At 38.0% G+C, this 18,503-nt stretch overlaps 1 protein-coding gene across 8 annotated transcripts in view; it reads left to right on the forward strand.

The window, feature by feature from the left end:
- CDC14A (cell division cycle 14A) overlaps positions 1–18,199 on the forward strand; it is a 168,902-nt gene extending 150,703 nt beyond the window's left edge. For 2 of the 8 annotated variants that reach the window (XR_010841853.1, XM_067040697.1), the window contains one exon: positions 16,196–18,197. Coding sequence is in view for 7 of the 8 variants with exons in the window: in XM_067040697.1 (XP_066896798.1) it covers positions 16,196–16,225 (30 nt within the window). In the remaining variant the exon portion in view is untranslated. Of the gene's footprint in view, positions 1–13,936; positions 13,962–16,195 lie in introns of all 8 variants that reach the window. The other 6 variants (XM_067040690.1, XM_067040718.1, XM_067040723.1 and 3 more) reach the window with 6 other exon arrangements.
- Positions 18,200–18,503: the final 304 nt, after the last annotated feature.

Raw genomic sequence — 18,503 nt, forward strand, 5'->3', positions numbered from 1 at the left:
TGCTTTTTTCCAATGCTTCTGAAGATGTGAGACATATGATCCTTGAAGAACTAGGAATAAATCACTCAACAAAAATGTTTTTAAATCCTTAGGTAGGAAATGAAGTCTAGATGGCAATATCCTCCTCACACCTTTAAGAAAGACCCAGAAACTCCTAGGGGACGGGGGTTGCCGGGTGTTTAGAGGGCGTCTAATATTTTAAAAGCTGCAATTAGCATCTCTCTTGAAAGCTGCAATTGCTTCTCACTTTGTGCAGCAGTTCAGCCCCCAGAAAAATGTGGAAATGATTTCCTTGTTCTGTCATTAAATGCTTTAACACAGATAACAAGAACAAATGTTAAGGAATCCTTATGGTTGTGACAGAATTCTGAGAAGCAGATTTTATTTTTATTTGGACTGTTCTGTTAGTCTTGAGGTTTCTACTGACCAGTGCAATGCAACAGGTTTCATTTTGGCTGACCCACCAACTGTAAAAAATCAGTGTTCCCTCCCTGACATTCAGAGGCGTTTTCAAATCTTAAGAGATGAGGGACGTGTGATTACGGCGTGGGTGGGGTGGAAGTATTTTATTAAATTGAAATTACTTGCGGTATCTGCCTTGAATATTTGCTCTGTGTTATTTTTAAGAGACTTACCACTGAATTGCTATTCATCTGCATTGTCCTTACCTGACCCTGCAAGTCTGGGTTAGGTCACAATGCTTCCCCCATAAGCTCTTCTACACCCGGCCTTGGTCTTAATTGCAATACTCAGATTCTCACTCTGCATTTTAATCATCTGTTCACTAGTCTGTATCCTCCACTAGACTGTAAGCTCTGTGGTGGCAGGGCCAGTGTCTATTTTTCACGGTTGTATGCTCTGTGCCTTGCATATAGTAGGCATTCATTAAGTATTTCTTGAATGGGTATATTATGGATGGTTGGATATTTAAATGAATGAATGTGGTAAGAATTATTGCTTCCATTTTAAAGATAAATAACTTGAGGGTTTGAGAGTTTAAATATTTTGCCTTAGATTGTACCACAAATATGTAGCTGAGCCATAATTTGTACCTGGGTCAGTTTGGTTCCAAAAAAGCATATTCTTTTGATTACATCATGCCATAGATATGCTGTGATATGTGTTTAAAATAGAGGGATATCTAAAGGATATGCCTTTTTTTTCCAAGAAGGGTTAGGGAAAGCTGTGAAGAAGGCATAACATTTTAGTTGGGCTTTGGAGGATGAATAGGAGCCTTCTAGAAATCTAGTGATGAAAATAGGAAAACGAGGAGTGGTCATTTCAGACAATGGGAGCTACAAGAACAGAGGTATAGCCTTAGTACTATAGTTAAGTTCTTAGTTTCTGAAGACGAGTAGACCTGGGTTCAAATCCTGTCTCTATCATTTCCTTGTGGTGAGTAATTTGGCAAGTTATTTAATCTCTCCGAGCCTCAGTAAATGGGAATAATAATAATCAGGAGCATATTTAGGTTTTGTGCACCTGAAACTTATACAGTTTGGTGGGATCTGTTTAAGATAAAGAGTACAAACTATTTTTGTAAATTGTATACAAACATATGACTGTGTGCTTTGAAAGGGGTTTGTGTGACTGTGAGGCCTTAAAGCTTATGTGGTAATGATAATAATCTCTGTAATAGGGTGGTTGTGATGATTAATTGAGATAAATCATGTGAAATAGTTTACACAGTGCCTATACATAATGCTCAATAATTTTAGCTATTATTGTTTTAAGATCAGTGAGTGTTCCAGTGTAGCTAAAGCCAGGGGTGGTTACCTAAAGATAAGGCTGGAAAATTAAGCTGAAGCCAAAGTGGGAGGTGCAGGGTGAGCTACTGGAATCTTGTCAGCAGGAGTGACTTGATCATATCTGATTTGATGAAGATAATCCTGGCATTCATGGGGATGGGAGCTCTTGCTAGAAACCCTTAAGGCGGGAGACCAGTTTGAGCCCTGTCTGCTGTGTCCCAGCCCTACCTCAGCAGGTTTCTTTGGGTAAATTCTATGCTTTTCAACAATTACGCTGTGTTTCAATGCACATACGTAGTAGTATAGATACTATTAAATAATCATATATGACCAATAGCTCTAACATATTTTTACTATGAAATTTAAAATGATATATTTATTTTTATAAATGGAAACTTAGCTATTGAAAAAAAATTATGGTCCTTAGAAAACATATTTTTTACAACATTTGACATGAGGAGTTGTAAAATAATGTGCTTTGTTATAAAAATACATATATGTAGTCAGGTTGGCTACAAAGAATTTTTTGTCAGTTCTGTGTCAGAAATTAATCTTTGTTTTATGGGAACAGGCTTTTATAACAAGGTTTTATTTACCTGTAGGGAATGTAAACATAAATAAGATAAGCAGTCCTATAATAAGGTTCTTCTGAAAGCTTCTTTGGGTATCACCTATTAAAAACTTTTTTGTGACTTTTAAAATTATTAAGTAGTAGCTTATACTAAGCTTTGTTATTCACTCTTACATATTGATCTTCAAACATTTTCACGAATATTCTCTTAGTGATGTTGCAGGTTATGTCAGTGATACCATTCATTGTCTCTTGGAATTTTCCCATTCTTCTCTATTCTGCTGCTTTCTCATCTTCTTTGTTGTGTTAGCCTTGTTGATAATCTTCTTAACTCAGTCTTAATTCATATGTTAAACTGGAGTCACAAACTCTTTCTGTAAAGGACCAGAGAGTAAATTTTTGGCTCTGTGTCCCAACTCTTTTATATATGTGTTTGGAGGATGTGGCTGTGTTCCAATGAAGCTTTATTTACAGAAACAGGTGGTGAGCTGGATTTGTCCCCTGGGCTATAGTTTGCTGCTCCCCGCTTGAGAGCATAGCCAGGTAATAGATACTGATCTCATCATCATTTGAAAGTGACCAGTGATTTGTCTAATGCTAGAACATTGATCCTGAATTCCTTTGCTGAGCTTTCAGGTTCTCTGTCCTTTGTTCTCCTTATTGTATCTTTGTACCAGCTTTACCTTGCTTGACCCTGAGTGTGGTTTCCTCCCCTACCTCCTGGCCTTTGGGAAGCTTTTTCTTGGAAGCCCCCTTCCTTCTTCACTAATTTCTCATTATGAGAAGACATATTATCTTCCATATACGCTCTGAAACTCTTCTCAAGAAATCGAACCCACCAAATGTTTTACTTTTTAACCTCTGTTTCTATTCATGATGACTGTTTACTACTTTATCAATATGTAATGTTGCTTTGCATACACAAGCATCTGTATTTGTTTACGTATTGTCTATACATGCAAGACTTTATACATGCAATTTTTATTTGCAAGTCTCCAAATTTTAAACTTTCTTTGTATAGACATTTTATAAAATTCTTTTCTATTTTATGGTTTCTAATGCAGCTCTAAACACAGAAAAGTATTAAAAATACTCATTTGGTTTAAAATTGAAAGGAAGATTGAAATGAAATATTGCGTACTACTTTACTTTAACGTTCTCCTTATGCCACCGTTGAAATTGCCTTAAATGCAGTTCCCTGTCCCAGTGGTCGTTACCATTTTTATACTCAGCTGTTTAGTCTGCTCTTTGGTTGTGATGACTCTGTGGATGAGTTTCCATCTCAGATTTGACCAGTGTCAGAACAACCTGGGTAGCCTATGAATAGGTTAAGTTCTGTGTTCTAGCATTAGGGGGAAATATATATTTTAAGGTATTATTTGTTCTTAAAGTAGGACTTGGAATAAGATCAAATTATTAGATCCAGCTTCCTGCAATAACCAGTTTGATGAAAATCTGAGCAATTGGTGTGTGCATTAAAGCATGCTTCATTTTTACTTTGGAATAATGTTAGTGTGACAGTGATGAACTACTTATTGATTGTTTGAACATCCATTCCCAATAAAATGCGCCTACTTTCCAATGGTATGTAATAGCTTTTCCTGATTTAACTTGATGTCTTTTCACTCTGCCTGTTCTTCATTTAAAAAACTATCATCTTGTCCTGATAAAGGATTAAATATTATTTAATATATAGGGTTAGTACTAACTTTCTAACCTTGCTGTATGTTCAAATTACTGTGGTTTTTCCATCTCGCCTCTTTGTTGTGGCATTGCCTTAAATCTGATGCAATTTTTCAGCTAAGGGATACTAATACTATCAAGAACATGAGCTCGGTCTCAGTATTGAACTACATCTTTTGCATTCTTTCAGCATTGGTATTCTTCTGTTCCCTTCCCGGGGGACTTGGGAATGTTACTTGACAAAGCATCAAATTGTTCTGAGGCCAGCATGGTTCAGGTGATGCCTAAATTTACATATAAGTTATTTAGGTACACATGGTATTTGCAGATAGAGCTGAAGGTTGTTCAAGTTTCTAATGTTAAATAGTGGTTTACATTAATTTGCTGTATAAATCCTGACAGCTGTTTTTGACTGTCCATTTGAAAGGATTCTTTAAAACACAGAACTTGCTTTAATCTCAAATACATTGGAGTTATTAATTACCTTGGTTGTTCAACTTAATTTGATACCTTTTTTCTTATATAATGTCAACAATATGCTAAATCAATAGAAAAGGATCTTATTTTAATCTTCCTCTAGTTGTTTGTTTATTTTTGGCCAGCAGTAAAAGAGAGTAAGTGCTTTTTGTATATGTATAGAGGCTTATCCAATTAAAAAATTATCCAATATTTAGATGAGTGTCTACCATAAGCTCAGTATTGTTTTAGTGAAGGAAGGTAAGACAAAGATGTGTAAGCCATTGTCTTCCACTAGATTGAAAGCTCCATGAGGGCATCTTCTGGCTTAGTTAATCTTCAGCCATCATTTTTCTGGTCCTTCAGTCTGTCTTTGCACTGCTGCCAGAGTATGCTTAAAATCCTAGTTTCTTAATGCCATCCTTTGCTCCCAAAGCTTCTCAGTTGAAGAGTAAAACTAATTACTATCAGATTTTTCTCTTTTTCCTTGAAGTTCTACAGTTTCACCATAATATATCTAGATATTGATTCATTATAGTTTGTCCTTTTTTGGCCTCAGTGTGCTTTCAGTCAGAGGGCTGATGACTTTTTCAGTTATGGAAAATTGTCAACCATTATCTTTCTGGATAGTGCTTTTTTGCCTTTCCTCCTACTCTCTTCTTTTGCAATACCCCTACACTTATGTTAGAGCATTTCAATCTGTCCTCAGTATTCTTGCCTTCTATTTTATGCTTTGAAATTCCTATTGCTCTGGCTGCGTTCCTTTTTTTAAAAAATTTTTATTTATTTCTTTTTGGTTTCATTGGGTCTTCGTTGCTGTTCATGGGCTTTCTCTAGGTGCAGAGAGTGGAGGCTACTCTTCATTGCAGTGCACGGGCTTCTTATTGCGGTGGCTTCTCCTATTGCCGAGCACGGGCTCTAGGTGCGTAGGCTTCAGTAGTTATGGCGCACAGGCTTAGTTGCTCCGCGGCATGTGGGATCTTCTTGGGCCAGGGTTCAAATCTGTGTCCCCGGAATTGGCAGGCAGATTTTTTTTTTTTTTTTTTTTGCGGTACGCGGGCCTCTCACTGTTGTGGCCTCTCCCGTCGTGGAGCACAGGCTCCGGAGGCGCAGGCTCAGCGGCCATGGCTCATGGGCCTAGCCACTCCGCGGCATGTGGGGTCTTCCCAGACCGGGGCACGAACCCATGTCCCCTGCATCGGCAGGCGGACTCTCAACCACTGCGCCACCAGGGGACCCCGGCAGGCGGATTCTTAACCACTGCCCTACCAGGACAGCCCTCTGGCTGTGCTCTGATTGACTCCCTCCTATTATTTTCCAGTTCACTAATTCTCTTTTAACTGTGTCCATTCTGCAATGTATCCCTAACCTAACCTATCTACCTTTTGATTTCCATAGCCATAGCTTTCATTTCCAGCATTTATAATTCATTCTTTTTTTTTTTTTTTTTTTTGGTCGTACGCGGGCCTCTCACTGTTGTGGCTTCTCCCGTTGCGGAGCACAGGCTCCGGACGTGCAGGCTCAGCGGCCATGGCTCACGGGCCCAGCCGCTCCACGGCATGTGGGATCCTCCTGGACCGGGGCACAAACCCGCGTCCCCTGCATCGGCAGGCGGACTCTCAACCACTGCGCCACCAGGGAAGCCCTATAATTCATTCTTTATGGTAGTCATCTGTTCTTATTGGACCTGCCTATTTCATTTAATAAATTCTTATTCTTTTTATGGCTATTCTGCATTTTCTCACCTTGAGGATCTCAGATGATAAGTTGTTTTGAGATTGCTTTGTGATTTGCCTGTTGCTTCAGCCTGTGAGAATTTGTCTCTTTTTTTTTTTTTTTTTTTTTTTTGTGGTACGCGGGCCTCTCACTGTTGTGGCCTCTCCCGTTGCGGGGCACAGGCTCCGGACGCGCAGGCTCAGCGGCCATGGCTCACGGGCCCAGCCGCTCCGCGGCATGTGGGATCTTCCCGTACCGGGGCACGAACCCGTATCCCCTGCATCGGCAGGCGGACTCCCAACCACTGCGCCACCAGGGAAGCCCGAGAATTTGTCTCTTGATTGCAGACTTTGTCAGTTCTCTTGGTGTTCATGTTCCTGTGTGTTTTAGAATTTTCATTTGTAGATTCACTCTGGATGGGAGTTTTTTGTTTCTCTCCCCTCTCTCTTTGTTTTCCCTGCCTCATCTATTGGCTTTCTTCTTGGCTCCACTTGACCCCCTAGGTGTTCCAGTCTAGAAACATATCTTCATGTCCCAGCTTCTCTTCCCTTGGTGAGCTCCGGAGGCTGACTTCTCAAAGGCAAAGATGCAGCTTTGCACAAACCTGGCCCAAGGCATTGTTTGTGGCTTTCCTTGACTCCTTTCAGTGGGAGAGCCTGACCCCAGCCTCAGATTCAGGCCAGCAGCTTTTAGCCTGTATACCCCGAGGAATGGGACACCTGGCCACCTCTACCAGCTTCCAGCTCTGTAGCCAGTGGCCTGCCACTTTGTCTTAGTTTGTTTCTGGGCCATGAACATGTTGATCTTACTTTTGTGTCCTGTTGTGCCTTTTCTTTCTCACATTTTAAAAATATTTGATTTATACCTAGAGTAGTCATTTGGAGCATAACTTTCAGCTCCATCTTGACAAGAAGTAGGTTCAGTCTCTGGGGTTAGCCATTCAGGGTCTTTTTGAGTCTTCCCCCAACCCTCATTTCAAACTCATTTCCCTTCACTCCTGAGCATGATCCTTTTAGTTCTTCCATGTGGAACTTGAATATTCCCTGCTCTAAGGGCCTTCATCCTTTTCTTACATGCTATGCTCCCAACCTGGTTCACCTTTGCTTTCAGACTCCTTCCCTTCAGAAGTTAGCCTAAATCCTACTTCCTCCTCTGTGAAGCCTTCCTTGGCCTCACCCAACTATAGCAGTCTTGACTTTTTCTTAATTTGTCCCCTCTGCATTGGTCATTTGGCCTTTATCATTTCTGTTTCGTATTGAGAGTCACCTTTCTCATGGGTGTACGCCTTGGATCCCCACTGAGTTGGTTGGTAAACTTGAGGTTAGAAACCATGGCATCTTACTTTTATTAACTTCATAGTATCTAGCATTGGACTCTGCTTACTTATTTGATTATTTATTCCATCATCTTTTCTAATATTGAGTTGGTCATTTATTTCTTCCAAAAATTTGAAATTTACTGTATGTGTGTAAGGCGTTTAACCCAGAAAGGCATGTTTTTATTGCAACCCCTTATTACACACAGACATACATACATGCAGGAGTGCATGCATGTGCAAACAAGCACAGATGCCCCATGCATGTTACTTGTAAAGTCATTGGATCTGCCCCTAATGGAAGAAATCTTTGGTAAATGACACTGGCTCTGTTTGCTGTTGAATATCTGAACTCACATGGCTGATATGTGTGAGAGAGAACTGTTTTATCCATAGAAGCAGATATTTCTCTCTCTTGGTCAGACTATTGTGAGACCCTCAGTTCTGTAATATTAATGAGTTCATCATCTGTGTGGGTGTTGACATCCTCAGGTTCAGTCTCTGATTGAAAGTTATTAAAGTGGAGAGGAAGGACATAAAAAACCAGTATGTTAGTGAGCTCAGCTGCTATAACAAAACACCCTAGACTAGCAGCTTATAAACAACAGATTTATTTCTCACTGTTCTGGGGGCTGGAAGCCAGAGATCGGGTGCCAGCATGGTCAGGTTCAGGTGAGGGCTGTCTTCTGGGTTGCAGACTGCCGTCTTCTCATTGTATCCTCACATGGCTGTAAGAGGGCGAGAGAGCTCTCTGGGTCCCTTTTATAAGAATACTAATGCTGGGGCTTCCCTGGTGGCTCAGTGGTTAAGAATCCACCTGCCAATGCAGGGGACATGGGTTTGAGCCCTGGTCTGGTAAGATCCCACATACCATGGAGCACCTAAGCCTGTGTGCCACAACTACTGAGCCTGTGCTCTAGAGCACGCATGCCACAACCACTGAAGCCCATGTGCCTAGAGCCCATGCTCCTCAACAAGAGAAGCCACTGCAATGAGAAGCCCGTGCACTGCAACAAGGAGTAGCCCCCGCTCGCTGCAACTAGAGAAAGCCCATGAGCAGCAATGAAGACCCAACACAGCCAAAACTAAATAAATAAAATAAATAAATTTTAAAAAAAAAAGGAACACCAATCTCATTCATGAAGTCTCTATTCTCATGACCTAATTACCTCCCAAAGCATCTGCTGCTTAATACCATTATACTGAGGACTTTGGCTTTACTTTTTAGCTACCAAGCTACTGCCAGCATGTGTGACAACTGTAACATTTTTCTAATCCTTATCATCATCCTCACCAATGATTTACTGAATACCTCCTATGTGCCTCACATTGTATCAGGTGCAATATTTATACATCATCTTATTTATTTAACCCATAATTTACAGATGAGGAAATTAAGACTCAGAGAGACAGTGACTTGCTCAGTCTCACAGCTACTGATTTTAAACTTCCTTAACTTCAGTGATCTTTGCTTTTATTCACTTGGAAATCCATTTCATGGACCTTCTTATTGCTTAGAGCATTGCTTCTGATGTCTTCAATTCTATAAGGCCCGTATCAAACATACCGCCACCCCGCACCCTACTGACTCTTCGCCATGACCTCTTTATGACCCCTGCCTGTTCCCTTTCACAGTTTACTTCCTTCTGTAGCCCCCATAGTCATTTCTGCTTCCTTTTTCCAACATTCTCTGTTCCACTTGGACATTTTTTCTGTAGCCACTTTACCACTAGCCTCCCAAATTAGATCAGTTCAGCCATCTCATGTCTGTTTTTAGTCTCTCTCTTCTGAGGTCTGCTGGAGAAAATACCAACTTTGCCAACTGACTCCATTTCAAATGAATTTCTAATTTACCCTGACCCTTCAGTGCTCATAAGTAGTTTACTTATCCCATTTTGGCTCCCTTTCTCTTCCCCACATGGGCTGTTCCAAAGCTTTTTCACGCTCTTCATCAACACAGCTCCTCCAACCTTAGTTAACCGGGTCCTGAGTTCTGCTGAGAACATAGAATTTTTCAGGAATAATTCCTCTTAACTGTCCTCTTCTCTACCTCAAAGTGTATCTGCATCTGACTTGTCCTTTTATTCCTTTTTTAAAAAAGGAGCCCTACTGTTTTCCAGTGGTAACCCTACCTGCCTGAACTATTCTTCCCAAACTGTTCCTGGGAGTTGCCCCATCCACATCCTTTCTCTGCTAGATCTTCAGTCTCTTACTGTCCATTTGGCTGTCTTCTCACCTGTGAACAGATACAGAGTGGTCTTACCAATTTCTCCCCTCAGTTCTGTCACCTATCATAGTGTCTCCTTTATGGACAAACTTGGACAAGGGAGGTGGCACCACAGTATGGTGAAAGTCTTTCCCACAGGCTGCCACTGACTTCTTTCAGCCAGATCCGATGACCTCTTGTTAGTCCTCATTCTTCTTAGTCTTCCTGCAGCATTTGACTCTGTTGACCACCCTTTTCTCCTGTTATTTTTGGTCTCTTGAGTTTTGGAATATTATTTTCCCATTTCTCCTTTTCCCCTCATTAAATAGTTACTTGTTTGTCTTCCTCCACCTGCCCCTTAATGATTTTTCCTAAGGCTCTGATCTTGGTCTACTTCTCTCTCTGGGTACTCATCTCCTGAGCATTAAACTTGCATTTTTAACTTCCTATGGGCAGTCCTGGGAAAGAATACATGCTCTTTCAGTTGTCTACTCCTCCTTTTGTTTCCTGGCTTACTGATTGCGATCTTTATACATCCAATCATCCAAGCTAGAAATTTGGAATCGTCTTTGACGTTACTTCTGCCTTCCCTCTGCCACATCCAGCCACTAAGTCCTAGCAGTTTTCCCTTTGAAATGTCCATCTTTTGTTCCTCCATTCTTATCACTGCTGCCTTCATTGAGGTCTTCGTGGACTATTGGGTTAGCATTTTAAATTTCCTCCCTGCCTTCAGTATCTCTTGCCTTTAAACTTTCCTCTGTACTGCTGCCAGCGCTAGATGTCTAGGACACAGCTGATTAAATCATTCCTGTGTTAAGAGTCATTCATCATCTCCACTTTGCACACAGGGTCTGGTCTGGATCCCTTGCCTGCCCCTCGGCGCCCTTCCCCATCAGACCACGTGCCTCCTGCCCTGTCTTCTCCAGCAGCTCCACCCGGCATCCTGACTGGCGTTCTGCCTCATGCCGAGACCCTAGCACAAGCAGTTTACTCTGCTTTTCCTCCTGTCTCTGCTTGGTTTTTTATTTCCTGGCCTGGCTCACTAGTTATCTTTTTGATGAGGCATTTGTGACCCATCCAGGCAGAATGCCTTGTCCTTCTCATCTCTTGTGAGACTTTGTTCTCACCCTCTGGTTTCTCTCATAGTATAGTCAGCTGTATGGGATTCTCTCTCCTCTGCTGGCTTTTAAGCTCCTCAGAGGCATCTTTGTTTTCTCACATTCCAAAGTATGGAAAGCACCTAACAAATATTTATTGAACTAAACGTTGGGCAATCTATCTAGGTTCATGAAAGTTAAACAAAGGGCTAATTAGGGACCGTAATCATTGCAAGCGCAGGAAGCACTAACAAAAAGCAAACAACTTCTCAGCTTTAGCTTTAATATACAGCAATCTCAGAATTTTGTTTTGTTTGTTTCTAGAAATGTGGCTTTACTAAAATAAAAGAAAATACGTTTCAACCAAGCTTGCATCAATATAATTTTGGTGTTCAAATGAACTGAAAACACGCATGTAATGGTTGGCTGAGTCAAGTTGAGTGTCAACAATCTGTCATCTAACAATTGAGCTCTTTGTGATTGTTGAAGAGCACATATTAAGTTCCCCTAGAAAAAAAGAATCCATTAAAAGTTATGCAGGAAGGTGAAAGAATAGTTTGTATAGCATTTTAGTTAACGAAAATTGCATTGTTAAATCTTGGGGTCCCTGAAATGCTTAGAGCGCACTGTAGAAAAATGCTTACACCTCTTTTGAAGCTGATTTTATCACAAACCTGATTTTATCACAAACCTTAACCTAATATGATGCCAATAAAACCTTATCCAGTTATGCTTCTACTAGTGTTGTTGCAGAAGTATTATCATGTTAGCAGAGGCAAATACTTTCAGTAGTATTGTGAAACCACATTTGTGGAAATATGTATCAATGCACGCATTTTGTGTGTTTTTAACTTACAGACATTATAACTGGAGACTCCATTGCAAAGCCATAAAAGACCCAGGAGTATAGAGGCAGTTATAGATAAATTTATTTTTCCCCAGTGTTTATTTTTTCCTCATTTGTTCATTAAAACTTAAAAACACTGGAGTATATATATAAGATACCATATTACCAAACATGTGTTTCTTTCCTTTAACTATCAGTAATGCCATTAAAACAAATCGCTTTTTAAAAATTGAAGTATAGTTAATTTACAATATTGTGTTACTTTCAGATGTACAGCAAAGTGTAAAACAAATCACTTTTTGCCTCTGTAGGTGCTTTTTGCTTCTGTAGTTAGAACTCAAACCAAGGTAACTAGTAGACTATTTTTTTCTTCCTAAGGGACTTGGGAAAATGGGGAAATGCAGGAAAGAAAAAGTCAGTGTGACAAAAGCACACGGTGATTTTGACCTACTAGGAAACCAACACTCCAGATCGTAGGGTCCTTTGGTCCAAGCTGTTTGAACACTAAGACATTATTGCATTCATTTGCTCACAAAGACCTTAACTTTCATTTTTCTTTACAATTTGCTGTTTTTGATAGTAAGTTTATAGTTTTATTTATTAACTATTTGTACAGTATTTATATCAACAATTATTAGACACTTTTCTACCATGATTAGGTAACTGGGCTGTTTAAAAAAGAAACACCCCCAGAATAGCTAATTTTTTAATGTCACTACCTACATCTGCCAAAACAGATTAGTAGCACATTTCCAGAACAGAACAAATTGTCTTGATCTCCTTACCTAACACTGTTTTGTGTCAAATCCAGCTGCTTTCAGAGCAAGAATTCTTGCTGGAAGCTTATATTTTGACATACAAATTTTGGGGGCTGCAATGTAAGGTAATTTTATCCTTCATTTGCAGGCTGAATATTGCTATATTTCTAGTTTAGGGTATTCATACTGTAAAAATACCATATGATCATGATAAACCTGATCTGATCTTAACTCACTGTGACCCAGTTGAACCTAATGGCCACCTGAACTTGAATTTTCTATTTAAGAAAAAATCTCTTTTTTTTCAGATACATTAGGTATCAATTCTATGGTAATGATAAAAAAATTGGCCAAGCAGAATTAAAACTTTAATCAGGATATTTAAACATGGGTGTTCTTATAAGGAAAATTTCCTTATAGAATATTCCTGAAAATTCTTTTGGATTCAGTTCTATTGAAAATCATTTAAAAATCATATCTCCTTTACAGTAATAAATAGTACATGCTCTTTTGTATGTTAGTATTTCTTTGCTCACTCAGGATCATACCCTGCTCATTATTTGTCTGTGTCATGTGATAGAGAATGTACATTTGAATATGTAGTGAATCACAGGACAAATGCTGGAAGTGTCTTGAGGCATTATATTGTGGTGGCTAAGAGTTTGGGCTTTACAGCCAGACTGCTGGAGTTCAAATTCCTTCCTAGTTGTATGATCTTGGGCAAGTTACTTTACTGCTTTGTGCCTCAATTTCCCCATCTGTAAAATGAGTTGTTCAGAGCGTTTAATGAGTTAATACATATAAGATGTTAACAACTATGCCCAGTATGTAGAAAGTACTCAATAAGCATCTTTTACAGAATAATTGACCTGTTAAGTAGTATATCAAATGTATCAAAAATTCCAGTTAGTTGTACTTCAGTTAGTCTATTTTTTGAATAATAAAATCAATAGCAATAATGATATTGTTTATGGAGTACACAGTGCATTTTCATTTTTACTATAAAAGTGAAAAGTGCCAATAACTGGGATATTAATAACTTTAGGGTACGTGTACATTTGGAAAACAAATGAACCAGATACTCTGAGTACAGCCCCATTATATAAACACGTGGTGTCTGAAATCTGAACTTCTGTCACTATTGTTTACCCAGTGAAAAGGCCTTGAAATATTAGTTATACTTTTCAAAAGTGAATAGGTCTTGTAGATTTTAACAATTCTCTTTCTTCCCTAAGTCCAGTTACATTAAGATCTTTGTTTTAGACTGAAAATGAAAAGGGGTTAATTTGTTACAAAACACTGATGTCAGAATAATTTGCTAAACCCGTTTTACTGATCTCTTATTTTCTTTAACTTTCTTTACACCATATAAAGAGACCATGGGATGTGTTTGGTTTTGAGAACTTTGGCATCATATTTTTATCCCACAGTACCTAATATATACATACTATTGATGTTCAATAATTGTTTGTTGAATGAATTAATCAGCATGACAGGAGTTTCATTCTTTGGCCAATTCATGTCTTCATTCGTTTACAGAGGCCTGCAGAGAGAATTAGGCAATGTAAGTAAGCAAACTGGGTGAGTGGCAAAGGAAGCAGTAAAGACTGTGGTCATCTGAATCTGAAGGCGGGATTTCCTTGCTGTGTGCAAGGAAAGGCCGTCTGCCAGAGACTAATGAATATATACTTCACATGAATGATTGAAATCCTTAGTCTAATATTCTATAAACTATTTCCATTTTCTAGTTCAGTGGGTATCATGATTCCATAAAATAAATAAATATATGTACACACATATTTACCCCCTATATATTGATGCATAATGTAAAACACTTTAACCTGGAAGAAAGTTAGTTTAACAAAGGTCACTTGTCTAGTGTCTGTTCATTTGCTGTATTTCTATTTATTGAGAGTTGACGGAACTTTAGAGGTGCTTGCAAAAACAACTTTATTGTAAATTTTCAAGCAATCAGAGGAGCTTTATAATTTATGTTAGTGATAATATGAATAACTTCTCTAATTAGAACAAAAGCGAAAGTTAAAATATTCCCAAGAAAGCATTGGCCAGTGTATAGCACGCATGTGTGGCATTTTTGCCGCTGGGGAGACCTCATGGCTCTGCCCTCTGCAGAGATTTCAGAAGAAACTGGGAAAAAGCACCTAGAAAAGTGGTAGTCCACTTTTAAGCTCTAACTGCTAGGATGGTAGCTGATGTCCCACAAGTTAAATGGGCTTCAAGGCATTGGACCAGTTTCACTGGGCTTTCTCAGTTTTACCTCTTTTATTCTCTCTGTGAGTTCAGGTATATTTACATTATAGTACACTAAGTGTTGATCATCTCTCCTGTTTTGAAGCCTTGACATAAACTACATCCTGTAGTGAGAAAGCCAGTTTGCCAAGCCTTTTCCTTTTTTTCTTGCTGCTCTTAACATTTAACCTCTTCCTTGAAACTTGCAGCCTCGAGAATGCATCTCCCTGCCGCGACCTTCCTTTTCCACCCCTTGCCTAATCTTTTGCTTGTGCACAATGTTAGTCTCACCCTACGTATATTATTATTTAGTGTTGGCACCTTTGTCTTTTCACTTTATGTCTGTGTGACAGTGTGGTCTTTTGCCCTTTGAGGGCAAGGACCATAACTTTTGACTCACGGTGTTGATAGATACTTATGTAGTAAATGGCTGTTGATAGGGTATAAAGTTCACTGGGATTTTGAAGCTGCTCAAAGATAGTTTGAATCCTTTTGTAAATTATATGCAAAATGGACAGATTCTTTTTTACTGATACCCATACTCTCAATAAAATGGACCATTCTCAGAATTGATGACCTATTAATAAAATGCTGTAGATAAATTTGAAAAATAATTATTGGAGGAAGAGAAAAGGGCATTTGGTAGCAAATCAAGTAAACTTTATTTTTCTAAGGTATTTGACTAGAAGAATTATGCTAAGAAATTGTTAATGTTTAGACTGATTTATGTTTCTTCTTTCTAACTGCTGTTTGCTGCTCAAAAATAACTTTGGCAGATTTTCTCTACCTGTCTTTATCTTTTCCTGGTTTATGTCTATTATCAATGCATTCTGATTACATATCCGAAGCATGCTCCTTTTATATGTTCTTATCTAATGTGATGTGGGAGGAACTTGCATTATTTATTTTTTTTGAAAGTTGCCCACTGTTTATTATGTTATGACTGCAAGACTCTTCTACACAAAAGCTTTTTGGGTCTTAAGATCAGATCTCAAAGCTAGAAGTGCTTTGTGTCTCCCCTAAGTGGAAAGGAATTATAAGGTATTTATCATATCCATACATCCTTAAGGATCTATTTAAATGACGGCTAATTCTACTGCATTAGAAGCATTAACATTCATTTGCTATGCATTGCATTAAATAAAAAGTATATATATTCCTTAAAGTATACTCTAATAATCTTCTGTTTAGTTACAAATGTCATTTAGTACTTTTGAGTAAAACTCAATAGTATTGTACAAAAGCTTAAAAGCAAATTTAGTGCTACCTACCAATTTCCAAATAATAGTTAATTTTTGATCACTAGTATTAAATTAGTAAGCCTTTTAAAATATAAAGTTTTCTTGCAATTACTTTACCTAATTGAATATCTCATTCTTAGCAAATACTTTGTTTCCCTCATCTTTTTCTATTCTTTTCTAGTTTATTCATTTATCTTTTACATAATAGACCCAAATTGCCTTGTGTTGAAGGAAGAAGCTGCATAATATACAAGAAATTTTGTGTGTGATGGAATTTAACCTCAGTTTATGTCTCTCCCCTGCACAGTCCCTTCAGTCTGAATATGTTCATTACTAAGGCCTTGCCACTACGGTGAAAGCTGTTCTACTCTTAGACACAATTGCTTCATCTGGACGAGCAATGTAGAGAGAAAGCAGCTGCTTTTGCCAGAAGAATATCTCTGCCTTCTTACCTTAAACTAAAGAGAGCACTAAGATAAGACCTTCATGAGACTTGAAACCAGAAAACTCTGGTTAATGACTACTATAAATGCACTGAAACTATGTTTATGAAGATGTCAACCCTTTTAAAGACAGTTTTCATGTTGAATTTGGTATTTTGAAAGGTTATTTTTTAATGTATTTCATAATACATTTGTTATTACATTTACATGTACAGTGTTACATTATGTATGTATTGAGAACTTTAAAAGACTATTTTGATAAATTTATAAATATATAAAATTATGTAAAAACTAGACTATATTTTGACTTAGGTTTTCTTCTTGTTTGCTACCAAAAATTTGTATTTTGAATTTTGTTTAGTATGATTTTATCTACAATGAATAAATAATTCCTCTTTATAAGAAAAAGTAAGGGAGAAAGTTTTTAGAAAGTGATTTTTCTGTTCCCACTATGAATATGGCAGATCAGTTCATTCTTTTGGGAAGTCAGTCTAACTCAAGTTTATCTGAGTTTATCTCTAGCAGGAGTACAGTCATTTGATATGGCTTATTTAGACCATTTCATTTCCCTTTGTTTTTGTTGCTGAGCCATTGAGTTTTGCATCTTTGGGGGTTTTAACAAAGTTTAACATCCAGTTGAAGATCAGAATTCATCGAATATTTCTTCTGAAAGAATGGTTTTTTTTCTATGAAATGACTCTACATTCTAGATGCTTTTCTTTCCTCCTCTCAAAAGAGTTCGTAACCCAATTAGAGAGTTCTGGTTTTTGGTACGAGGTTTTTGCCTGTATTCACACACGGTCTGGCACCAGTTCTAAATCAATGAAGACAAAAAAAACTGAAAAAAGATGCTGCTAAGTAGTTCAATGTATTAATAAAGGAGATAAGTTTAAAACAGATCACAAACCCCTGACACACAAGGTAGCATATCTGAAACCTAACATGAAAATGAAGGGACTCCTAGGTACTTCACAGCCCTTTCATGTAAATGTAATCTTATATTTAGGCTCCAGAAGCCTGTAAGCTTCTTTTGCGTGGGGAGTTGGGGAGTCTTTGATCCTGATTGTTTTCCATGCTGCTTAAGAATGGACTACTCAGAGACAGTTCAATGGATTCATATGAAGCGCTTTACTCTCAACCATTGAGTTATTTATCATATATTTATTAGAAGGGGGTACATTGAGACTATTATACATGCTTCATCAAAACATCTTGTTTATGTTTTACAATTTTAAAAAGGCATTTGAATGAATGTTTGACTCAGGTTCGTTAATTTAACCTTCAAAAACTGCAGTACCAAACAATTGCACTAAACTGATGAAAAAAGGAGTTGTATGTTTTAGGAATCAAAAATTAAACTAAGTGGATTAAACTGTATACCTTTTCTAAAGCTAAAATAGTAAAATATTTTATTATGAGTTATTGTAAAAAGTGATTGGTTAACTGCATAGGGAAATGATAGTATTTTTTCAAAATTATCAGTGAAGAGTAATTCAGATGACATTTGAGAAGTGGGGGAAAGGGAACCATATTGACAATTTTAGTTCTGTGAATACTAATTTATGTGCAGCTACTAAATGATTGTAAAATTGACTACTGTAAATTTTTCATAATTATGTGTGTATTTAGTCATGTATCTACATGGGTATGTCTTAAAATTATTTATACACATGTGCATACATAGACAAACCAAGAAGTATATGTGTATAATATAGAAAGTATATAGCAAAGTGATTCTACTCCAATAATAAAAATTGTTTGACATGTATTTTGTTATGAATAGTTTACCTTCAAAAAGATATTTTGTTCTATTTTAAAGTGTAGAATAATACACTGCTAATAAATAATAAAAGTTTTATGCAATTTACATTCTCCCTGGCTTTTGTAATTTGGATTTGGAGTTATCAATGTACTGAAGTATTTTTATAATTTTATATTTAATCCACTCTGGTTGGTGCCTTTCTAGTTTCTGAAATTCCCCCTTGCAGAATTTTTTTTTTTTTTTTTTTTTTTTTTTGCGGTACGCGGGCCTCTCACTGTTGTGGCCTCTCTCGCCGCAGAGCACAGGCTCCGGACGCGCAGGCTCAGCGGCCATGGCTTATGGGCCCAGCCACTCCACGGCATGTGGGATCTTCCCGGACGGGGGCACGAACCTGTGTCCCCTGCATCGGC

The sequence above is a fragment of the Kogia breviceps genome, chromosome 1, assembly GCF_026419965.1.
Source record: "Kogia breviceps isolate mKogBre1 chromosome 1, mKogBre1 haplotype 1, whole genome shotgun sequence".
In the NCBI taxonomy this organism is placed as follows: Eukaryota; Metazoa; Chordata; class Mammalia; order Artiodactyla; family Physeteridae; genus Kogia; species Kogia breviceps.